This window comes from Pempheris klunzingeri, chromosome 10, assembly GCF_042242105.1.
Source record: "Pempheris klunzingeri isolate RE-2024b chromosome 10, fPemKlu1.hap1, whole genome shotgun sequence".
In the NCBI taxonomy this organism is placed as follows: Eukaryota; Metazoa; Chordata; class Actinopteri; order Acropomatiformes; family Pempheridae; genus Pempheris; species Pempheris klunzingeri.
This window is the reverse complement of record NC_092021.1, coordinates 481,157-505,573: the sequence shown is the minus strand read 5'-3', so window position 1 is coordinate 505,573 and position 24,417 is coordinate 481,157. Positions and strand designations below refer to the sequence as shown.

The window sequence follows — 24,417 nt, the reverse complement described above, 5'->3', positions numbered from 1 at the left end:
GACGTAGGTCACTCAATCAATCAACAGCAGTCAATTAATAAATCTTTATTTATATGGAACCACTTGTGTGACAATGAATCTTAGGTTACTTGTGTAACCCCATTTCTCAGTGGAGCATGAGTGAGATGTCTCACTATAGGATGCGTCTCCCTCCGTATTCCTCAGGACCATTATTCTCATTAAGCCAATCCTAACTGGCTGGTGATCGTGATGTCAGGCAGGTACACCCACTGTTAAATAGGTCACGCTATGACATAGCATATATTCAAAATAAGTACTCCTTCTTGCTTCGCCCCAGCAAGACAGGCTGCCTGGTGAGACATCTCACTCATGCTACTCTGAGAACCGCGGTTGGCAAGTAACCTAATGTTCTCATTTATAGCATATGTTTCAATGTTTCACCATGGGATATTGAGACTCCTGTATTTGCCAGACAAGCTTATATCAAACAACCAACAGCATTCAAGAAGCTGCACTCTGTCCCAGCGAGGGCCCTGAGCTCAATACTGCATGAGCCACACAGAGAAGTCTAGTTTACAAAACCCAACAAAGATGAGGGTGGAGGACCAGCTCGCTGCTGTACATTTGTCCTGGTTAGAAACTCCTCCTAACAGGGCCCAAGGTGTAGCCAGGCCACGAGTGGTGCGTGCAGTGCCTGACACGTATAGGCTATAGGCTCTTATGCTCTGAATGGTGTTGATCACATTCTGAGAAAGTACCAATGTAGGTAAATTATACCACTCATGGGCAAAGTCCATAGTAACAGGTGTTCTGGGTGTGGGCAAATTATTGTCACTCCCGCCTGGGACAGCATGTTCCCACATAGTGGGAGTTGCCATGGCTGTCTGCTCAGGAGTTGGTATATCTCTGCTAGCCAGTGCATTGCTGGCCAGTGCGGAGCTATCAGGATCAGAGTGTGATCAGAGAGTGTACTCCCTCACCCTGGACAGAGTGAAGGATATCAAAGGTAAGGAAGAAACGCACCCACACTTGCTTTACAATAGCTGGATGCAGAGACCAATCTCCACACAGATGAGCACACCTGGACAGCAGATCTGCCCTCCGGTTTAGAACCAGACAGGAGATGCTTGTTGTCCCATAATTTGAGTTTGCGTGCCAGTGTATATAACTGATGAGAATGCAATACCCCCTGGGCTTTCTATTGGGGTCCATGTTGGATGGAGGTTGGACAGAGAGGGGGGGGGGGGGGGGTATCCTCCTTCTCCATGTCTGACAGGTTAGTGGCTGGTGGCTCCATCTGACCATGTCCGTTATCACAGTAATCTCTTCCCACATAAAGGTCATTCCTTGTGAGATTTGTCTGCTTGACGGCAGTATGGCAGTTGCGGTCAGCCGCAGCTGCAACTAACGGCTCCATGGGGGTAAGTTGAGTACATCAAGTTTCTCCAAGTCTTCAAAGTCCTAGGAGGAAGCTCCTTCTATCGGAGTAGCTGTTTTGCTGTCCTCTTCGTGTCCTAACTCAAGATTTTATCTCCACCAGTACAGAGTCAAGCCCATCGTGAACGGCTAGGCAGTAAAATCTCCATTCTGTTGAAAAGACAGAGGAGTAGAAGGGTAATGTTAGTTAACAGAGGCCACTAGTGCCTGGCGACGGAGTGTTAGCTAACATAGCTCTGCTCTGGGGACATTTAAGCTGACTTGCCTATGCGACATGTTGAGATATCCGATCCGAAGCGAGAAGAGGTGTTAGAGGAGAAGAGTGTGTTAGGTGAATAGATGCTGCATCATATTTAAGGGTATGTACCTGCCTGACGCAGATGTCAAGATCACCAACCAGTTAGGATTAGTGTAATGAGATAAATACCTCTGAGGAATATGCAGGGAGACGTATGCTATAGTGACACATCGGAACAAATGCTGTGAATGAGAACTATTGTTTGCCTTCTCTTGATACATGAGAAGAGCTGCATGGCCTATTTCCTCAATTTATTCATAGACTTTCTACTCTCTTTTTTTTGGTTTACTATGCATATTGCGTACAATTTCATTGACAGATGGTATGTAGGGATATTAAAATTATTGACTTGTATGGATATTGAAACAGCTCAGTTAGCTCAGTTCAATTAAAGGTTAGGTTCACATTTTTATAAGCCTCTTTTAAAGCAATATTCCCATGCCACATTTTTTTTGCTGGCTGTCATTTGTCTTTTTCATACTGGTCATTAAGAGATCCCTTTCCAATGTACTTGCAATATAAGAGAAGGGGGACAAAACACAAGTCAGATCAGTCATTCTCCCACTTTTTGAAGTGTCTCAGTGAGCCAGCAAGCCCAATACTGGGGCCTTGCAGCCATTGTTAGCATCATTGTTAACGTTATTAGTTCCACTTTTCCTGCCAGCAAATGACAATAATGTGAGCTGTGAAAGGGGCCGATAACTTTCTTTATGCTACAAGAATTTTATACTTGAAAACTAAGAGGTGACATACCAGTGAAACACTGGCATGCCTTCTTCAGTCCATATGTCTATTAATTTATTTACTGTATATTTACTGTAAATATTTTCATCTTTTGAATTTCATTTTTAATGTCACATGCATCATCTATGACATTACAATTTTCATAGGTAGTAGTCTTGACCAGGCTGTGATGTACAAATGCAGCTCAAACTGTCCTTTGACATGAAGGAAAAGTTTAATGCTGATAATTCATTCAATTTTCTTTCTAAGCACTTGACATTTCCTCCCACCTCACTGGTTGATGAAATCAACAAGAATGATAAATTGATGAATTCTTTATTGATATTTACTGATTACATTTTCAAGTCTCAAGCCCATTCTGTACTCTAACAGGAATCTGTGATACGTCGAATGGATCCAATCCTCATGTCCATGGGACCCATTCCCATGTCTCTCATGCTCCTGTACTCTCCGGGCCTCAGGTACAGCATCCTGCCTCTGTAGTGGGGCTGTTCGTACATCAGCCAGTGGCCGTCTATCACGTGAGCAGACTGGCAGTCGGACATACGGTAGCGGTCCATGATGTTGTCGCAGTCGTCCAACAGCTCATGCATCTGACCTCCGAAGTTCTCCCTCTCGTAGATCTTCATCCTGAACTGGCCTCTGTGCTGTGAATGACACATGAAGAGACATGAGATTACTCTAAATGTCAAATAGTTTGACTATTGAACTCCATGAGAGCTATTGAACTCCATGAGAGCTAATCATGAGTCACCATAAAGCTTCATACCATGGGGATCATGCGGCAGGAACGGATGCAGTCACTCTTACTCATTCCCATCAGGCGCTGGTTGTCGGGATACTCTCCCCTCCTCACCAGCATCTGGTGGCCCATGTAGTTTGGACGTTCATAGACCATGAAGCAGCCGCTCTCCACCCTGCAGGAGTTGCAGCGGGTCAGGTAGGAGGTCAGCTCAGCGCAGTCGCTGCTGGTCTCATAGGAACGACCCTGGAAGTTCCTGTCCTCGTAGAAGGTGATCTGCAAATAAAACAGTACATTTGAACACAGTTTCTTGGTCTCAACAAGTAGCACATGATCTGAAATGCAAGGTATTTATCAACCAAAAACCAACATAAAAATGTTCTCTTACTCTGCCCATTTTGATGTTCAGTCCTATCACTGATTGCACTGGTACTTTAACCCAGCCAAACTCTGTCACTTTTATAGCGATCATGATAGCTAAATGATCTATGGAGCCATTGTTTTGAATATCTTACTCAGCAGTGTAGCATACAGGACTATAATGTTTGTTAAATCGCTCTGTAAACGGTTATTATTCTAGACTGTATGCACCTGGTGCAGTGCCAACAGCAGTGGCTCTCCTATGGGTTACAGGTGGGTGAGAGCAGCAGATGTAGGCTATCAGCTGGGGCTCTTTGTGCTGTCACTGTTAGCTCTGTGGTGACAAGCACTTTGCTGTATTCATCATCTGAATGCTTCAAATGATGCATTTGTCTTGTGCGTGTCTTGAGCTCAACAAGTCTCTGACAAGAATAATGAATAATGTGCTTTCACACTCTGAAACTATTCATTATAAAATGCTGAGTGAGAAACAAACTCAAGTTTAATACTTAATTGTTTCTTGCAAAGTGGTGGAAAGAAAGTTCATGTACTCATGTAGTGTAGTTATGTACAAAATTGAGGTACTTGGAGAATTCATTTTCTTTTTCTACTCCAATACATTACAGAGGGAAATATTGTGCTTTTAACTTTTACCCACAGGTAACCCACAGTTACTAGTTGCTTTACAAAATTCACGTTACACACAAAACATAATAATTGATTAAACAAGCCAACAGTGTATAAGATCCCCTTGCATCTGCAGCAGTAAAATGCTACCGACACATTAATGCATCAGTAATGATAATAGTAATGATACTGCTACTAATAGCACTAATACTACTACTAATAATATAATGTATATGAGAATAACATTCAGAAGCACTATTTTTCCACCCTGTTGTACTTTTTGGTTCTGTATTTTCTATGCAGCTTTGAAACATCTTGTAACTCTGGCATTAAAAGATGCTGTAGAAATAGAGCTCACTTTAACATTTGCTGCTTAAAGTGCAGTATGTTTTGTGGTATTATTACTTTTACTTGGCAAATACTTCCTGTATCACTGTTGTTCTATCAGACTTCAGCATTAACACATACCCTCTCTGTCAGAAGATGTGTTTTTGTGCAAATACACAATTGTATATGACAACAATAAAACTAATATTGGCATCGGCATGTATTTTTAAATCTTTATGTAAGTAGTGGACAAGATAACGTGATGCAATCTGAATGTGTTGTTTATTGTACAAAGTGGCGATAATTCATGATTTGGGGACTAAAATAAGTTGAGCCAGTTTGTAGAAAATGAAAAATGAAAGAAAAAATGGAAGAAAAAAGAAAAGAAAAGAGAAGGAACGAGGGCTTAATTGATCTCCATACAAGAACAGCTGCATAGCTTACATACGTTATTAGTTAAAGCTGAAGTAACTAGAATACTGTCTACATTATGAACATTATTATACACACAATGAACCATGAAAAAACACAAACAAACAAATAAAAAGTGTATACTATATACAACAAAGTGGATTGAGATAGAACTCTAGTGAGAATAAAACCAGTGTGGAGGTGTATTAATAGATATTGAATACCCATCTTAAAGGCATAGTCCAGCAATTTTTTTTTTAGGTTTTGTACTCAGAAGAAGCAGATTGTGAGGTAGCTGATTTTTAGCCATTTAAAGTTAGTGGGAGTCTTTGTTGGAGTCACTTTTTTTTGTCTAGAAGCCTGTTTGTGTGACTGCACAGGTCAGTACAATAGACAGCAGTTGCACGTATAAATGTCCACTTTGAGTTCATGTAAAGCTTTCTGTAGTGAAAGAAGCTGAACATTCATCTATGTTTGGAAATGTGTGCTGTTGATATACAGAACATTGATTAAGAATAACACATTTTCATTTTCATATGCACTAATGTGTACGTCTACCTGAACGGCACAAACCCAGCATGATGTTTTGATACCGCAACATATAGCTGTCGTTGAGTGTATGGCCACATGTTAGATCTAATATCAGTGCAGAGCAAGATGATGCAGATGCAGAGTGAGAATGTTTTCATCAAATGAAGCAATGGCAGCTTGTATGGTGAATTAAAAGATTTGGTTTGCAACCTCATAATGCAGAGCATATACATACATGTATGTGTGCGTATGTACAGTATGTATCCTTCCTGTATTTATATATCTACAGTATATCTCACTGACATGCTCTTTAGCAGCTGTGTAATTTGGAATTGCAAATTAAAGTTGTAATACTGCCATGCAATGTGTGACTACGCTGGATAAATGTGATGTACTAGTTCACTTTTAAGAGCAGTTGTACAAATGTAACCCTCACATACCCTGAAAAAGCCCATCTTCTACTTCATATAAGACAACACAATGACAAGGTGACATCTGATTCCTCTTTCATTTTATTTGACAACGCATTTCTTCCACTCTGCTTCAACAGGAATCCATTATACGCCTGACAGAGCTGAACCTCATGCCGCTGTATCCCATGTCCCTGAAGCTCTTGTACTCTCCGGGCCTCATGTACATCATCCTGCCTCTGTATTGGGGCTGCTCGTACATCAGCCAGTGGCCATCCATCACGTTGCAGGACTGGCAGTCGGACATACGGTAGCGGTCCATGATGTTGTCGCAGTCGTCCATCAGCTCTTGACTCTGGCCCTGGAAGTTCTCCCTCTCGTAGATCCTCATCCTGTAAGAGCCTCTGTGCTGTTGATGAACACACAGATCAGGACAGGTCAGCAGAAGAAGAATTTCGATTGCAGTTTTGCTGTTGACGTGAAATATGTGCACCGTGCTATTTTGTAAGAATTCTCAGTCTTTCTCATTAGATATTTATGTTCAAATCCACATTTTAACTGCACAGCAGGAACATAAATAAAGTTAGCAATTGAATATCGTATTAACTGGGCATTAAAGATGAAAAAGGTGTGGTTTGGGATTCATCATAATGTTTTCAAAATCTCTGCCTACCTGAGGAATCAAACGGCAGGATCGGATGGAGTCAGTCATGCCCAAGGACTGGTAGTCCGAGTACTCTCCTCTCCTCAGGAAGAACTGGTTTCCCATGTAGTTGGGACGGTCGTAGACCATGAAGCAGCCGCTCTCCACCCTGCAGGAAGTACACCTGCTCAGGTAGGAGGACATGTCAGAGCAGTCGCTCATGCACTCATAGGAACGACCCTGGAAGTTCCTGTCCTCGTAGAAGATGATCTATAGTAAAGAAAAATAAAGAAATGGCACAAACCGATTAGGAACATGCCTTAATGTGTCCATTTTAAAATGTGCAAAAAGCTTAGATTGTTTAATGCCCCTCTCTCTTATTGGTTTCTCCTTGTACATTTAGGTTTTACATTTACGTGAGCGAGAGTTACAGTGAGTGCCTGCTGAGGTTCTACTAGACAGAAAAGTTCTCTGCTCTCCTCTCTACATACCTTGCCCATGTTTGCTGATCTGTATTAGTGGGAATCTGTCCAACAACCTGTGGCTGCCAGGCAGCTTTTATACTTTATACGCGCCGTAACAGGGTTTTGTTATTCAAATTATCTGGAAGCTGATGAATAAGCAGCTCTGCGATCGCTGTTAATTTCATTTGTGGCTTCATGATCCAGAACAAAGGGAGGGGAAATGGGTGGAAGATACAAGGCAGAAGAGGAGGGAGAAGAACTGAGCGGCAGTTTTCACATTTCTCAAACTGGGGAAGATTAGAGTGACAAGAAAAAGCTTTAAAAAAGTTAGATTTTTTAGAGTGAGTGGATCTGTCATCCTTGGTTTGAATGTGTCCCCCTTTCACACCACAGATGTCTTAAGAATAGGAATAGTATATGTATATATAATAGTGTGTGTGTGTGTGTGTGTGTGTGTGTGTGTATATATATATATATATATATATATATATATATATATAGAGAGAGAGAGAGAGAGAGAGCAGAATAAGAATAGTCTACATCTCAGTTTTATTATTTATATACTCTATACTCTATTCTATTCCCAATTCATGAAATGCACCTAGACCACAGTAAATGGTGGGTAAGGCTGACAAATTAAGCTTTAGGATGTTTTTATTTTATCAAACAGCCTGTGTTCATGGGTGACTCTTACCCCAAAGTATCTTAATGATATGTGTCTTTGTTTTAATGTCAGCTGGACATGAAGACCACAGTGATTAAATATGTCACGCTACCAAATGTTTGGTGTGCTGATGTCGCAGAGATCAGTGTTGCACTAGATGTCCTGCTAAGTTACACTAGAAGTCTAAGACATTCATCGTGTAAACATGATGTCCTGGTTTGATCCTGCGCATGCCTCTTCTCGCTCTCTCTCTACCCAATGTTTGCTTTTACTCTGTACCATCACCAAAAATTAAAATGCCAGTTTATGCGTATTGGTCTACAAATGATATATTTAGAGTGTCTCCATTGCTGTTGCTACTAATAGCTGACAAAGGTTTCAGTAAGTTACCTCTGTGCCACCTTTGTGGTAGGACTTATACTTCTCTTACTTCTATCAATATTGTTATTTTCAGAGCAGACAAACTTGTTAAAGCAGGAAAAACAAAAGTGTGAATAATAACATTAATGTAAGCTGTGTGCAGTTGTGTACCCTGAAGCTGAAGCAGCAAAATGGAATTTAGCCACCAGGTCTGAGCTGGCTGTGACTTTCAGTTTAAACGGCAGTTTGAAGGAATGCACATTAAGGTCAGTGTCTGTCTTTGGTTCATGCTGGCGGTCATGAGCTGTGTGTCGCATCAGTATTAGCTTTTCACTTTCCAGCCTTGTTTCAGCTTGATATGAATTAAAGATGGAACTGGGACTTATTTATCATTGTACTCAATGAGAATCTTATTGTGTTCGCTCTATTAAAACTCTTTGTCTTACTGTGAATGGCGTTACTTTTGGGATAATGAAGTTTTTAACTGAAATGTAACAAAATGTAATTGAATAACAGTGATGAAGTTGTAACAGCATGAAGGAATGTTATGGATTTGTATTACTAACTAAACACATACATACAAACACTTCAAATTGGTCTTTTAAAGTGACACTAAGATGTTTATTCTGATCCTAATGTTTACAATACTTTCAGTGATGCTTGAATCCTCAAACTTATGTCCAGTACCGCTGAGTAATGTACAACAAACTAATACATCCTCATTTTTCACATTTTAAGGGAAGTGTGAGTTGAGTACTCTTGAGGGAAACCATTTGTGTTACATACCCTATTAATCAATTGCTACTTTCCATGAGAAATACAAAAATGCAAAGGAAAAGCAAAACTAAGCTAATCTTGTAAATTCATGATTTCGGGTTAGTTATTGACTAACAAGGCCTGGTTTAATAAGGTCAGCAGATACTGTAGATAACTATTATGTAAGTAAAATCTGTGTTTGCATCCTAGATCCTCGGTAATCTATGGCTCATACCATTAAACTACAACATCAACGGTTCAGATAATTTCTTCTCTTACTACACATCTTGTTTTCCTCGTCTGAAGCAACAGTCCATAGAAACAATAAAGCCTCAGCTTTATTCGACTTCTAATGAATGACTCTTCTCACTGCACAGTTCTGGACTTGTCAAACACAGCTGTATTTAATAACATTAATCATGGCTGCACTCCACTTAACAAGGCCATCATCTGTGTTATTAGTCACAACTGTGCTTTCCCTGCTACGACAAATCTGAAAGTCTGTTGTGAGGAGGTGGCAGCGAAGAGTCACTGTTAGCATGGAAAAGGATATCAAGTTCAAGGTGTTTCCACAGTTCATTAAGAGCTTAGGATGTCCTCCATAATGTGCCATGGCATTAAAGTTAAAGGTCCAAACAGACAAAAAAGACAGCGTTAAATTCAATCCAACACAATTTTCTTTTGATTTGTGTTTACGTTGCATTTTGTATGCATGCTATTGCTTAACTGACAATCTGTAAACAACGATGCGTTCAACCAACTGGTCTCCTGCATAAGTTACTTCCTGCCCTCATGATCATATTCTGTAATTTCATCCTGGAAAAAAGCAATATGAAGACAATTGACAATAATTTCCTGTCTCACAAAAAGAAATGCTGATAAAGACCAAATAACAAACAAATACTCATTAATGGGGCAGAATTCAGTGGAAACAATGTCCACAATTATCCTTAAGTATGATTGTTGACCTTAATAAGTTGTACGTGTCAGTTTTGGCAATTCTTTGATATGAGGCCATCACATGTGGACAAAGGGAAATCAAACTTGACCAAACCATTTTGCTGATATGCAAATCAAGCTAATTTAGATGACAAAAGCTTTCCCTCGTCTGCACATTCTGCATTTCGATATAAACCACAACACAGCTGCAGCTGGGTGGGAGGCAAGCAACATCATTAACAATGGGGAAGGTAAGGAGCAAATGCTCTTTTCCAAAGGTTTTCAGGACCTGAGAGCCAGTAACTTTAGTGAATGTGAACTTGAGTTTGAATTTTTCAAGCAACTAGGCACAACAACATGTTATTGGTGAATTTGTTACAATGTTGGGATGATACTTTACCAGGATTTGTCTGTTTCCTTCCATTCAGATTGTATTCTTCGAGGATAAGAATTTCCAAGGCCAGTGCTATGAGTGCAGCACTGACTGCCCTGACCTGAGCTCTTACTTCAGCCGCTGCAACTCGATTAAGGTGGAGAGTGGCTGCTGGGTGCTGTACGAGCTTCCCAACTTCACTGGAAACCAGTACATCCTGAGCCCTGGAGAATACCCTGATCACCTACAATGGATGGGATTCAATGATAGTATCAAGTCATGTCGCTCTCTCAAAAATGTAAGCTCAATAACCAATAGATGCTTTCCAGAACAGAACCCAAAGGTAACAAAGCTTTGGAAGTTGTCCTTAACTAATGACTGTCGGATGAAAGTCAAACTGGGTAATAATTTACATAAAATTAGGGAAACATGATTTTTAAAATCTTTTCTGGGTCAGTTTTTTGCAGGAGAGTACTCAGCTCCAGTGAAATACCACAGAGTACACCAACCAAGCGGTAATCAGTCAAAGAACAACAGAGATAAAAGGCTCATGATTTGGCAGCAGGGTGCTTTATGCCCTTGCCCATGCACATCAATTATTGGAGGAAACTAGGAAAACAGTCCAGCCATTTGTAACTGTGAGCTCAAAGGAAATGAGAGAACAAAAGTTGGTCGAATGATTCAGATACTAAATACTAACACAGTTTAATCAACTCCCTGTAACTTGTCTCTAACTCTTTCAAGGTTTATGGGAAGTCTTGGAAGATCAGATTCTATGAAAAGCAGGATTTCGGAGGGCAAGCGGCAGAGTGTGTCGAGGATTGCCCAGCGGTTTACGAGGCCCTCAAGTTCCGGGAGTTCCACTCCTGTGTGGTGATGGACGGTGCATGGGTCCTCTATGAGCAGCCCAACTACCACGGACACCAGTACTTCCTGGAACGTGGCGAGTACCACAGCTACTCAGACTGGGGCGCCGCTTCTCCTGCTGTGGGATCCTTCCGCAAGATCACAGAGTTCTAGAACAGCAGCGACCATGCAGGGTTGAATGCTCGTACCACCAAAGTTCTAGAATTCTGAAGAAAATCAAGCTCTAGAACCCTTACAAGATTCCATAGTCCCAATGCAACCACAGTCCCGAATCCTTTTAAAACTTCAGAGTTCCAGAGTCCTTCTGCCACAGTGGTTCTGGAATCATGAGGAAGTTCTAGAAGCCCTCGAGATGTTCAGAGTTCCTGAAGGCTAAGATCTGAGAACCCCTCAGCCTCCCACCTGTGGACATCTGTGATTCCCCCAAGAACCTTGAGTGCTGCACTCAGTTGAATAAAAGTATGTGTTACCCATAACTGTGTACTCATAACTCTGTCTGTATTCTTTCTTATTTAGTTACCTGACGTCTCCCAGTGTCCACTAGTGAAATTGCTCAGCACAATTACATCAAGATAGACTGACATCAGATCACACTAAACATACTAAACATCGGCAGGCACCGATATTTTCTTTAAAATCAAAAAAAAAAAAGGAAGCGAAATATAACCAGCATTATTAACCACAGTGGTTGAAAACATTTCAACATCAACACATCGCCAGCTAGTGAGCCACAAAGTTGCCTGCTTATTGACACATGCTGATTTGGGATGTACGTGCACTAAATGTCATAATATCAGGTCAAAAAAGAGGTTTATGTTTAAAGTTATTATTCATGCGCCAAAGAAACTTGTAGTATGTCTTATATCTGTACCAGTAAAAAGATCTTGTTTAAAATTAAACTCATCTCTCACAAATGAGATGAAGAATATACTAAACAATTCTGTGCTATATGAAAATAGTGGTACAGTAGAAATATGTAAAGGTAGACACAGCTTAGATTACTATTTACTCTTCTTTGTCATATGTAATTTGATTAATTAAATGGCTTTGTTCAATACTTGATGGTTGTTGGTTAATCACAGCATTCTACGGTCTGTTACTATGGATGCAGCTATGATAGCAGAAGCAATAAAATCATCTTTAAATCAATAAAAGTATACTAATATCAATTTTTGATGATGAATTATTGATTTCTTCAGTACAGATCTGTTTGATAAGCAGATGTAAAGCAAGAGGTCGAGGTCCTGCACCACTCTGTTGAGTGTGTTTTGCAATAATGACTGGCTGTCTGCACATTATTCCTTACATAGCATCAATTAGTTATTGATGGTAATTCAGTTTGTGAAAGCATTATCTCCAACTATTCACGTTAAAAAGATATGAAAAAGTCTTTAGCAACGGCCCTTTGATTTTACAGTGAACCATATTCCATTGTGATGCACATTGCGGTGTTTAAGAATGGCAAATTATAGGCTTATTTGCAATGGTGGTCTTTTTGGTCTCCCACTCAGCTGCAATGCGTTTATTACAGTTCAAATAATCACTTTCTAAATTTGTCCTGGAAAGGTCACACCTTACTGAAATACTTCATAGACAAGATCAGTGTAGTATTTATTGTCTTTGCATGTCAATCATTGTTTAATAAAACCAAAAGCAAATGATTTAGAAATACTATTGCATATTAGTTCTGCCAATAATGGTAAACCACAGTTTTAAATTTAACTGTAAATTGCATAACTATCACCTGTATACAACCCCAAACTGCCTACAGAGCTAAATGGTTGTCTAGTCATTACAATAGTCCAAAATTAAAGAAATCATGTCAAATTCTGACACATGCCTAATAACTTACAAAAATGTATAGTATTGAATGTTCTTCTTCTTTTAATGTAATTTTTTTTTAAAATACAACATTTATATAATCTTTTTACATAAATTCTGAGTGTGAGCGTGAATGGTTGTCTGTCTCTTGTCTGTGTTGGCCCTGTGATTGACTGGAGACCAGTCCTGGGTGTACCTGGGTGTGCCTCTCGCCAAATGTCAACTGTGATTGTCCCCAGCCCCCCCGCAACCCTTTTAGTATAGGTAATGAATGAACTTTGGTTTATACAGAATAGAAATAGAAAAGAAACATGAAATCTAATTAATGGAAAATGTATTTGTTAGTGTTTCATTAATGTAAATGTAATATCACTCTTACTCTCCTTATAGGTATTGCACCCAGAAAAGGATATAGAAAATAAATGAAATTTAGTGAGGATAGATTTAACTTAAATTTTCCATTATACGTTTCATTAATAAAACACACCTCAACGTTTACAGCTTACATAAAAGCTTTCCATAAAACTGCATAAACAAAAGACATTTAATGCTACAGTTCAGATCATTTTGCACTGAGCAGTGATTCTTGGCACTGTTAAACCACCATTGTGTGTGGACAGGCAATTCAGTGAGTTAGAACAATGGGGACACTCTAGATGAACATTTGAATTGTAATAACTATTACATGCACTGCTAACCATGCATTTGGTAGTATTGTCTATGCCATGTATAAAGAGTACTGCGTTTGTTATGGCATCTATCTAGTAGTTTAAGCGCCAGATGGAGAAGGTGAGAACTGATGGTATTCTAAATGTCTTTTTAGAGTTGCAGGAGCCAATATTTCTCTGTTTGTTGCATGAAAAAATAGACGATATGAGATGGTTTGTCAATGAGAATTTAAATATGTGCAGACACATAATCCTCTTTTTATTTACTAGTGCATAATCCTGTCTCTATGTATTTCTTCCAGATTGTTTTCTTCGAGGACCGGGACTTCCAGGGAAAGTCCTATGAGTGCAAAGGGGACTCAGCTGATTTGCATGACTACATCCGCCGATGCAACTCAGCTAAGGTAGAAGCTGGCTGGTGGGTCCTGTATGAGCGGAACAACTTCGTGGGCTATCAGTATGTCATTGGACCAGGAGAGTACAATGACTACCGCTGCTGGATGGGCTTCAATGACTGTGTCCGATCCTGCAGGATCATCAAAAACGTAAGTGACCAAACAAAAAGGAGCAAGAAATAGTAAACACACTCATGTATCAAATTCAGCACATTTCTTTGACTGCTTTGGTTTCAGGCCAAAGGTCCATACAAGCTCAGGCTGTTTGACCGGCCGAATTTCAATGGCCAGTCTTTGGAGTTGACAGAAAACATGATGTCTGTCCAGGAGAAATGGCTCAGACAAGAAGTCCAGTCCTGCAAGGTACTAGAGGGCTCCTGGGTTTTCTTTGAACATCCCAACTTCTGTGGTCGCCAGTACCTGCTGGAGAAAGGGGAGTACCTGCACCACTCAGAGTGGGGGGCTCTGAGAGCAACTGTGGGCTCCATCAGAAGAATCATGTTGCTGTGAAATTTGCATTGCAATAAATTTCCTTGTTGCTAATGTTTGTGCCTGTGTGAACCATAAACACAATGATATAATTAATTATTATTTTTACGAAACAGGTACAACTACCTGGACATATCACCACAACTGGTTTTCAAGTATAGAAGGGCGCACACACACTCAGTTGCCAGTATATTAGGCACAACTAAGCTAAAAATATATGAAACAAATGAACCTTCTATCCTAAAAAAATAAAAAAAACTGAAAAAATCCTGTATGCAGGACAAGTTGTGGGCAATTTACAGATTTCGACTAAAACTTAATATGCCACAGCATCGGGTGTGTTATGTTTTCCTGAGATGGGAACAATTGCCTTTGTTGTAATGGGTTAAAGTGAATTACATCTTGCCTAAAACACATCAAGACACAAACTCGTTACTAGAACTGGACATTGTAACAAATCTTCAAAAAGTTAGAGGATCTCTGCCTCAGCCAGAGCCTGAGGAATGGAGCGACTTGTGAGCTACTAGCACTAGTACTAGTCCAGCCCTAGTGAACTAGTACTAGTACTAGGGCAGTCACTAATGATTATTTTGATTATTGACAACTTTTCCAATTATTATGCTTAGAAAATGTGCTAGTGCCCAAACTAACACCTTCAAATGGCCAAACAGGCCAAAACCCAAAGATATTCAGCCGTGGGTCCTCCTTCGCGCTCATCAGACATGTGCTCCACATCATTCAGCTCTCAGCATCACTCTTTACCCCTATAACCCATACCATACACCTTAACCCCTATGTCAACGCCTTTTATTCTTTTATCATTCATTTGTCAACAAATGATTGTGTAGACAAGAAGGAACTGCATATCAAACTGGAAAAATGTTTTCAGTGCACAAGTACTTTAAAGATTACAATCAATCATTTCTTAATATAGTGGTTGATCAATTTGTCAACGAACCAATGGTCGACCAACACGTTCTACTTCTGCAGTCAAGTGGGTCATAATTTGGTCGTGCTACATCACTGTGGTCAAAGTCTTAATTAGACCATAGTGATGTAGCAGGAATAAAGGCCTCCATTTCTTCACACTTTGACTAATGAGTCGTGCTGTTCGATGGCTGTAGATACATTGAGCAGCTGAGATGTAGAATAATGAGCCCATCTACCAGGTCTTTCAGAGCTCATCTGAGAGCAATCAGCTGACGGTGCACAGAGATGAGGATGTAGACAGAGGGTGGAGCATGGCAGCCAGAATACGCCCTGCCTCGACGTTACAGCCTGCACGTCAGTACAGCATGGCCACAAGCCAACTGCTCCGCATCAGCCTCAGTACCAACTGTTGGGGAGACAATTTAATTGGCTCAATAAATCGCTTCTGGAATCAGACATTGATAGATCCAAAGGTCAGCCGTTGCAGTAGAGAGTAAACACCATATGAAGCCAAGCATTTTAAAACAAGCACAGCATCAGCCATTGTGCAGATATAAATGCTGAGGCAATTAAAATGACAATGACGGTTCTGGCAGTGCATTTCTGTGTCCACATACACTGTATATATAAATCTGGACCCGGCCTGCAGGCAATATTGTGTGTGTAAAAGGTGGGATTAACAAACAGTTATCAAAAGTTGGTGTGAGGCCCAAACATGGACCGCGTGGGAAAGGTAGGCAGACAAGCAGTCAATGTGGGCGACCATTATTCAATATGTTAAAAGCCGTCAAAACGTCACCTGTAGTATAAAGAACTGCTTTTTCCTCTTCCTTTCCTGAGTAGCATATTTTTTATACTTGAAGAGCTGGAGCCTTCCCCTTAAACTCAAGTTGTGCCTGAAATTCCTACAGATGTTATTTGTTACACATGTTGTGTAGTCATCAACTGTCATCTGCATTCTCGATCACTGTTATTTGCTTAGAGTTCGCACATACCGCGTATAGACAGTATATTTTATTCTCCAATATATATTTGTTTAGAACATCCAATGAACACCATTGTCCTCTTCTAGATTGTGTTTTATGAAGACAAAAACTTCCAAGGGCGTCATTATGAGTGCAACAGTGACTGTCCCGAGCTCAATATCCACTTCAGCCATTGCAACTCTGTTCGTGTGGAGAGTGGTGCCTGGGTTCTGTACGAGAGGCCCAACTACCTGGGTTACCAGTACATCCTGACCAGGGGGGAGTACCCAGACTACCTACGCTGGATGGGCTACAATGACAGCATCAGGTCCTGCCGCATCATTCGAAACGTGAGTTCCTTTAGAAAGCATGTGAGAACCTTTAAACATCTAGCAAGTATGATGTCCTAATAATGATTCCATATGATGAACAATTTAATTCTTCACCTTGTTGGTCTTTCTGCATCTTCATGAAGGTTCACACAAATGCTAGTAGTTTAACACTGTGTGTCGATATTTTCAACCCTGTCTCTTAGAAACAGAATCTGCTCTTGCAAATTGCTATCCATTTGTTTCAATTACTGCATTGTTACCCTTTTAATGGTTCTGTTTAGGCATTAAGCAATTGGTTGACATTAGGGATTGGTTAAATACTGAAAAAGTCACAGATGACTTGATGATGAGACTAGAAGCCTTTAATAGAAACCACAGTCTTTACCAAAGTACTTTTAACCACAAATGGGACTCAGGATGGGCCTGAAGAGTTATGTCATATGTCAACTGACATGTGAGTTACATTCATGTCAACCTCTGACAGGGAAAGTCAGAATCTTTGAAACCTTCGCTATTTTCAACCTGATGCTTTATAACAAGGAAGTGCATAAAAACCAAGCAAACGTGGATGTTTCACATCAACCAAAGTGCTTCATTCAATGGAATTAAACAAACATTGGCTGCATAAACATAAAAGCCTGTCCAACCTCCCACTGCATTCGACTTGCAGAGAGGACGCGCCTCTCAAAACAGAATTACTGTAACAAATTAGTAGTAGCCAATATAAATTATTTCTGGGAGGTTTGTTTTCAGTTGGAAAGTTTTAGAAACTCAAAGCCAACAATATATCAGGTAGATCATATATTTCCTCATTTTTTGCTATCTTATCTGCTGGTCACCCCTCGCAGAGATTAACTGAACTCTTTTTCTCGCAGACCTCTGACTTGTTCAGGATTCGTGTCTACGAGCGTCCTGACTTCAGCGGTCAGATGTTGGAATGCACGGAAGATGTGAGCAACTTGCCCGAGCGCTGGCACCTTCGCGAGGTTCACTCTGCCCAGGTGCAAGATGGTGCCTGGGTCTTCTATGAACTTCCCGAATACCACGGACGCCAGTACCTGCTGGAGAAAGGAGAGTACCGCCGCTTCACTGAGTGGGCAGCCATAAACCCCGGTGTGGGGTCTTTCTGTCGTATCCGCAGCTATTAGACTGTCCCTCTTTTAGTGCATGTTTTCCATAACCGTTGTAATAAAGGACTGTGCTTTGTATGTTCATCCCTCTGTGTTCTGCCTTTGTATGTCCCCACTAAACAAGGGACTGACTGGCAATCATCAGAGGCATTATCAATTACAAGGAAACTCTGAGCCTGAATGACTCTCAGTGCAACAATTTCACAGTTATCAGAATGCAGTTTCCTTAAAGTGGATGTTTTTTTGCCTGTCAGCCTTAGTCCTTTGCTTTTGTTCAGACGGAGAAACTTCATTTAAAAAATAAATGAACTTTTTCAGACAACTAATGTGTGAAAAAAGGCTTTGAATGGTTCATCAAAGGAAAAATATAAAATCTGATCAATCAAATATGACATTCTGTTACCCGACGTTATATGACTAGCAGTACATTCATTTGTTCATTTGTTTGATTGCTACATGTGGAAGTTGAAGCTGCTAAGGGTAGCTAATTTTTAGATTGAATATGTGGATATCCATCGTGTCAACTGCTCCTTCCCAGTGGCAGATACAGGCGACACAAAGATAGCCCTAATGTCCACAATAAAGGCAGTAAGGAATTCCTGTAAGAAAGTTACTGAACATGTTGTTATTTCTGCATATATTTTTCAGAATCACTTACCTCGCATAAAAATCTTTTTGCTATGCTTTTTGATGCTCTGAAGTGTACGTCCACGGCATTGGCACAGACCTCACATACAGTGATTAGACAGTTGATCACCTGGAGCTTGTGAATTAAGGTTTGAGGCTTTTTTACTTACAGTTTGAATTTGTCTTGAATGCACTGAATGAAGAGGGGTGTGTGGCTCTGCTTCCCTACCAGCTCTAATCAGCACTTTAATCCCTTTAGCGTTGCACCTCTCATACTAACCATGTAGTCAGTCAGACACTCAGAATTTGCTTGTAGCCCAGTGGTATTCAAACACTCTTCCCACCCTCAATACAGGACACAGGTTTCACCGTGTGGCATGAGAGGGGCCTGAAATGCTTCAATCACCTTTTATAGAAAACAAATTTGTCTCTTTTGGAGAGTTATCAGTGAAATATAGAATATCCAGTACCCATTTTTTAGATATTTTCAGATCGGGCATTATATCTAACCAGATATAAACCTTATATTAAACCCTCTAACAAAATGATTGACACCATCATGTCTTCTATTCCAACAGACAAGGGTGCAGTTTCATTTATGTTTGGGCTAATCTCCACAGTAGAGCACCCCTCCTTGCCCTAAATTAGGATCGCATGGGAACAAACCTTCATACAACAATTGATGATGGAACTTGATCCTGGAAAGAGTTCACTCTTTCTCCATGTGTGCTCGGTTCAAAGCAGTGCATCGGATGCATCTCTCTGAATCTAAACTAGCTAAGTTATATCCACCTTACTTGAAAGGCTATTCTCTGAGATCTCTCTACAGTCTGAACTGGTAAAATTGATCCAATCCAGTCCAATCATTGTTTGGCATGATTCCTGAAAGGATGGAGTTACCTGCGGGGTGCATTAAAGCCCCCAGCGGAGGGAGGTAAAAGGCTGCCTCATCCTCAGTTCTGTCCAACATTTGTTTAGGTGTGTCTTAAATAAGGGATAATGCCAAATGAATGGACTCCACAGAGGCAACCGTCCGACGTGCCACGTCGTCCACTAATTCCTGATAGTGGACACATTGTCTGGCATTATCCTGCTTATACCAAGGTCATTTGACAACCAGTAAATATAATGTCACAGAATGTTTAGCAACAAGACTGACTAGCCAACCAGCTATGTCACTGTCTCCAAATCAATATGAGGACTGTCCTGAACAAATGAGGCTGTGTGTAACGTTGCTGTCGCTGCAGCCTGAAGCTGTGAGCTGAATGTGAGATGATCGGTTGTGCGGACTTCACCCTGTGGGATTGTTGCCCTGATTTTCCACAGTGACAGTTTTTCAGGATCTCAGACAAAAGCTCCAGATCACAGGCTCTCCCCCGTGAAGGGGAATCATTGATATAAACAGTTTAGAGTGATCATGTGACCCAAAGTCTCAGTGAGTTCAGAGGGGATAAGTCTACTTCCTGCAGCTTATGTATCTCCATCTTGTGGTGTTCATAGACAGTGAAGGAGGAGCGTTTCACTCACTGATGGAAATAAACTAGCTTGGTAAACCAAACAGAGGCTCTGACTGTGTCCCTGTTGCTGTGGTTACTCCAGCCAGTGCTTTAATTTAGACAGTGAAGAGACAGTTCAGACCATTTCATTATCATTATTATTATTTTAACGGACACCCAGCAGCCAGGCAGAATCAAGTATTCACCCAGACCACATGGTATACATCTTTTTTGACATTATTTGACGAACTCTCCACACAAGAACAAGAACACATAGGCTGATGAATTATCAGGTTTGTCCCATGATACATACCAGGATTTGGCTTTTGACATTTCAGAGCTCGATGTGCTGCTTCTGCTCTCTTTATAACTCAAATGCTTTTCATTTCTCAGTTTCACTTGGCATCACTAAGTGCCTTGTATTGACTGTGGTCTTTCATTGTGTACACTTTGATGTACATGTATAGGATATTGTACATTTGTCTATAAAGCACAGCAAGATTAACATCACTGAGTGACAGCAGGGGGTTGGAGATCTTCATCGTGGGATAGGAAGGGTGTTCATTTTGTAAATTATGTAAATTGTACAATTCAATAGAAAGAAGTGTGAAAGAAAGACTGAATGTGGAGCGATGTGACAGAATTTAAACTTTTACATGATACCGAGCTCTTCTTTAATTCACAAGACACAGAAAGCACAAATGTCCTCCACACTGTCATCTAAAGCACACGAGTGAGGAAGCCTGTTGTGTGGGATTAGAGTTTTTGCATTTGTACAAAGACACATTGTTAAGACAATTGATTATGAACATAATTTTTCTATCTGCTAAACCATGCAACCACATGAAAAATAAAAACATCTCAACATGATAGTGAGACATTACACACACACACACACACACACACACACACACACACACACACTGTATCTGTTCTCCACCTGTCCTGTGATGGCCCTCCTCCACCTGGGCGTCATGCTACTGTATACGTCCCACTGTGGTGTGGCTGAATGTCAGTGCAGACAGTCCTCGGACACAGAGCTGATAGGGGTCCAGGGGAAAGGTCACAGAGATCAGCTAAACCTGTGGACAAAGAGGTGCAGCTTGCTGATGACTCGTGGGGATTTGCCAGCCAGAGCCTGGAGCATGCCAGCTGCTGTTACTGCTGACGCTCAGCTCGCTGGAACAACGCTGTGACCCCAACAACACAAAGGGAGTCCAGCCAGAACGTTCTCCCAGCTGGGGTTATTCACCCCTAAAGCCTCTTTGTTGACTGCAGCCCCTGATGCTTCCAGGGGGTAACAGGAGAGAGGCAGCCATGTGGTTTCACAGGGAGTTCACCTGATGCTGAGCCACTGTGCACCCTCTTGTGGATGATGGTTGGAGCTGCTGTCCAGACAGCTTAGAGTACTTATGGTCTGAGGTACTTTTTTCACAATTTGGACAACACCCCTTAGTTTACTTCAGAGAAGTATTTTCTGCAAAAGCACCCAGTTTTTAGTGATTTTAGCGTGCAGTGTGTGCTGTAGTGCAAAGCACAGTGAAGCTCAAACATCCAATAAGAAACATATTTCTGAGTGGAGGGGGAACAAATTGTTTCCTGTTACTATGAAATATGCATGAAGACAGAAGTCCAAAGAAATGTGTGAAATCTTCTTGACTAATTGGCTGAGAATTCAGGTTCACCGTTTCAGTGATTTTAGAAAAAATACAACAACGCAGGGTGTGAGGATAAAGACGTGACAGGCATGTGACACAAATATACAAATGTTTGCTTCATATTTCAACATATTGATTTGTCAAGACTTCCTGCACACCCATCCCTGGTTCAGTTTAGGTTTAGGTCAAGACTTGGCTTTAGCATTAAAGGTCAGGATTATGGTTTTCTCGTCAATGATCCTTATATCTCCTGTAGGTTTGTTTGTGACCTGAAACCATTTTACAATCTAAACCCAGATTTATCAATTCATGCCTGTAGGAATCAGCTCATAATCTCTAGTATCATCTGCATCACAGAGATTTTTATGATTCTTTGGATATTTTATCAAGTAAAACCTCCTTTAATGTTGCAGGAGGTTGAGTCCTAAAACATTTCTGCTGGCAGACGGTTTGTCCCTGAGCCCCACATGTCCTCCAGCTCAGTTATTTATAACTTGTGTGGATATGATTTGTCTGAGCAGTTGAGAGAAACTACGCAAATCCTAGGTAAAGAATGTAACTTCTGGTTGCAAGAGTTACCTTGTATGGCTACAATAGATAGATGGGAGATGAGAAGTGGAACAAGAGAGAGTGAGAGGGAGGAGAGACAGGAACACACAGACAAGATAGATGGACAGAAACAAAGTCAGATATATTAAACAAAATCTACTGCAGGCTTAAAAATAGCAGAGAGGAGGCATATTTTCAAACTGACCAAAAAAACTCACAAGCTGACGCTGGTGAAACGCTGTCTGCAACAGCATAGTGCTGTAGTGTTGTGAAGTGCTGTATTTGATTGTTATTGGAGTAATACCCACCATGATGTTTGCAGTTTTCCTGAAAATGTCTCCTGTAGTTCCATGAGAACCTCTTAGTGTGATGTTAAGAATCTCTGATCCGCACTAAAATGGCATGCTGGTAGTATTCTGTACGTGGTCGGAGACACTGACCTGAGGCTGTAGCCCAAGCCCACTGAATCCAAGCCAGTGTTGAAACCTCTTTCTCTTTTGTTCTATTGAAGCTGTACAAACGATACAAAACTTTGAAATATACTCAAGCAAAGGCAGTTATAAGAGCAGTTTCTGGCCTGTGCATGTAATCTCAAAGTATGTGTGGAAAGATTTCTTAAGAAGCTAAGACAGCGATGGTTAGGTGGCCAGTATGTTTCTTCAGATGTGCTTGTCATGTGCTTGTGCCCACTCATGTGGAAAAAGGCTGTCTGAGCTTGCTTGTTAGTATTATTATACTTCTGCATTTTATTTATTGGTTATGATGCCGTTGTATCACATTAGCTGCAGAGATACAACACAAAAGTACCAACATTTCACAGTAATGTTGTATGTGTAACACTTGGAGACACATTTATTTTCACAATGATTTTACCAACTTATTACTGATTATGATGCTATAATAGGCAAGGCAAATGTATTTATATAGCACCATTCAGACACAAGGCATTATGCATTAAAAGACAACAAAAACATGTGTATAATTAAGAATCAAAAGAAGTTATGTTGCTCTATTATTGCAAAGCCACAGTAAACAGTAATGTTTTAAGGCCTGATTTAAATGTGCTGACAGTTTTGGCAGAAATGAGGTAGAGTGGGTCGTCCCTCAATCAGAAGGCCGCAGGTTCGATCCCCAGCTACTATGAGTCAGCATGTCGAAGTGTCCCCAACTTGCATAGCTTCAGTGTGTGAATGTGTGGAAGAATAGTCTTCTCCAACTTAGATTCCTGAATAAATGATGGGTGAATGAGGATGTGATGCATCACAATGTGGTAGGAAAGGACTAGAAAGGCGCTATACAAATACAAGTCAGCATCTGCTATAAAAACTCCACCTATCCTTTGGATCTCTCACTGAGAGTAGACTTTATTAAGCACGTTTGTAGACAACAGAAAAACTAAATACATCATAGGACATTAAAAAAACACCATGAACAGAAGATCACCATTTAGGACAGCCCCTTAAACCGAGAACCCTAAAACTGAAGCAGCTAAATGGAATTCTCATTAGTGTGAATGCTGCAACAGCAACAGTAGCACTTTTAAACTTTTTGAAATATTTAAACTTTTCTTTAAAAATGAACTTTTTGGGAGGAATTTTGGGAGGACGCACAGAAATGCACGCAGCTCCCGCCGTGAACCTCGGAGCGACGGGAGTGCCGACCAAATGCCTCATTGACTACCATGTTAACGAGGGAGGCAGAGACAAAGACTTTTCTTACCTGCTCCAGAGCTCTCATTTCACAAGATAGAGACCTTAGATTACACGTACATGTTCAGCAGACCCTCTTCTCTCCACTAGTCCGCACGTTATGGCTGTGACACGTACCATTTTGAGTAAAACCTGGATTTTCAGAGGTGTGTTACAGCTGTAATCTTAATCAAAAGAGTTTGAGCAAACACCGTCACCATGGCAACCTGACAGCTGATGAGCAGCAGCTCATTAGTGACTTTTGAGCCACCAGATGGCAGCAGGGCAGCATTCACACTGCAATTTCTTCAGGAATTGCAATTTTTGTAGTTACACCTGTGCGTTTCCCATGACATGCCTAAATATCTGCTGCAAAAATGAATGTTAAAACATGAGAAGTGACACGCCAGAACAGAGATCCAGGAAGTTTAAGGGCTCTCATCCAGAGGGGTGCTGCTGTAGCTGGACAAGATACATTTGCTTTCGGTCTCTCGTCACCCTCTTGTCCTCAGAGGAGACCCGCTGCTGAGAGGTCGTGTCCCTGTGATGTGGCTCCCTGCCCACGATACCCTCAGTTAGCCAATATCCTCACAGCCTCCACACACCTGCCACTCAAACACACACACATGCACCTTTGCTCACACCTTTCACTGTGTGCACCTCGCACACATACGGACCCTGCTGGGGCCATCATTTGGACCTGAGGTCTATGCAGGGAAAGCACCCCACCAAGCTGGATCTAAAAATGAACCCAG

The 24,417-nt window shown here is 40.9% G+C and overlaps 5 protein-coding genes across 6 annotated transcripts in view; 3 read left to right on the top strand and 2 right to left on the bottom strand.

The window, feature by feature from the left end:
- Positions 1 to 11,067, top strand: part of LOC139208019 (gamma-crystallin M1-like) — a 72,584-nt gene extending 61,517 nt beyond the window's left edge. The window contains 2 exon segments of the mRNA XM_070837557.1: positions 10,124 to 10,345; positions 10,804 to 11,067. Of these exon segments, the coding sequence (XP_070693658.1) occupies positions 10,124 to 10,345; positions 10,804 to 11,067 (486 nt within the window).
- LOC139208022 (gamma-crystallin M3-like) lies at positions 2,806 to 3,588 on the bottom strand. Its single transcript, XM_070837562.1, has 3 exons — positions 3,571 to 3,588; positions 3,210 to 3,458; positions 2,806 to 3,087 (listed from the first exon to the last, which is right to left on the bottom strand). Exons 1-3 carry the CDS (start codon positions 3,577 to 3,579, stop codon positions 2,806 to 2,808), a joined length of 540 nt encoding a protein of 179 aa, XP_070693663.1. The 5' UTR covers positions 3,580 to 3,588.
- Positions 5,982 to 13,209, bottom strand: LOC139208020 (gamma-crystallin M3-like). 2 transcript variants are annotated; one of them, XM_070837558.1, is made up of 4 exons: positions 13,185 to 13,209; positions 6,952 to 6,965; positions 6,522 to 6,761; positions 5,982 to 6,257 (listed from the first exon to the last, which is right to left on the bottom strand). In XM_070837558.1, exons 1-4 carry the CDS (start codon positions 13,207 to 13,209, stop codon positions 5,982 to 5,984), a joined length of 555 nt encoding a protein of 184 aa, XP_070693659.1. The 2 variants fall into 2 exon arrangements, with proteins under 2 accessions (XP_070693659.1, XP_070693660.1); XM_070837559.1 differs by lacking the exons at positions 6,952 to 6,965; positions 13,185 to 13,209 and adding an exon at positions 6,983 to 6,991.
- A 306-nt stretch (positions 13,210 to 13,515) lies between these two features.
- On the top strand, positions 13,516 to 14,308 carry LOC139208773 (gamma-crystallin S-1-like). The gene is made up of 3 exons (XM_070838511.1): positions 13,516 to 13,524; positions 13,706 to 13,948; positions 14,036 to 14,308. Exons 1-3 carry the CDS (start codon positions 13,516 to 13,518, stop codon positions 14,306 to 14,308), a joined length of 525 nt encoding a protein of 174 aa, XP_070694612.1.
- A 1,624-nt stretch (positions 14,309 to 15,932) lies between these two features.
- Positions 15,933 to 17,662, top strand: crygs3 (crystallin, gamma S3). Its single transcript, XM_070837926.1, has 3 exons — positions 15,933 to 15,950; positions 16,290 to 16,532; positions 17,390 to 17,662. Exons 1-3 carry the CDS (start codon positions 15,933 to 15,935, stop codon positions 17,660 to 17,662), a joined length of 534 nt encoding a protein of 177 aa, XP_070694027.1.
- The last annotated feature ends 6,755 nt before the right edge of the window (positions 17,663 to 24,417 follow it).

Coding starts and splice junctions, on each gene's coding strand:
- LOC139208022 (XM_070837562.1), bottom strand. Junction 3,088..3,209: donor CCTGCCGCATGATCCCCATG/GTATGAAGCTTT, acceptor TGTCATTCACAG/CACAGAGGCCAGTTCAGGAT.
- LOC139208020 (XM_070837558.1), bottom strand. CDS start 13,209: ATGAAACGTATAATGGAAAATTTAA. Junction 6,258..6,521: donor CCTGCCGTTTGATTCCTCAG/GTAGGCAGAGAT, acceptor GTTCATCAACAG/CACAGAGGCTCTTACAGGAT.
- LOC139208773 (XM_070838511.1), top strand. Junction 13,949..14,035: donor CCTGCAGGATCATCAAAAAC/GTAAGTGACCAA, acceptor CTTTGGTTTCAG/GCCAAAGGTCCATACAAGCT.
- crygs3 (XM_070837926.1), top strand. Junction 16,533..17,389: donor CCTGCCGCATCATTCGAAAC/GTGAGTTCCTTT, acceptor TTTTTCTCGCAG/ACCTCTGACTTGTTCAGGAT.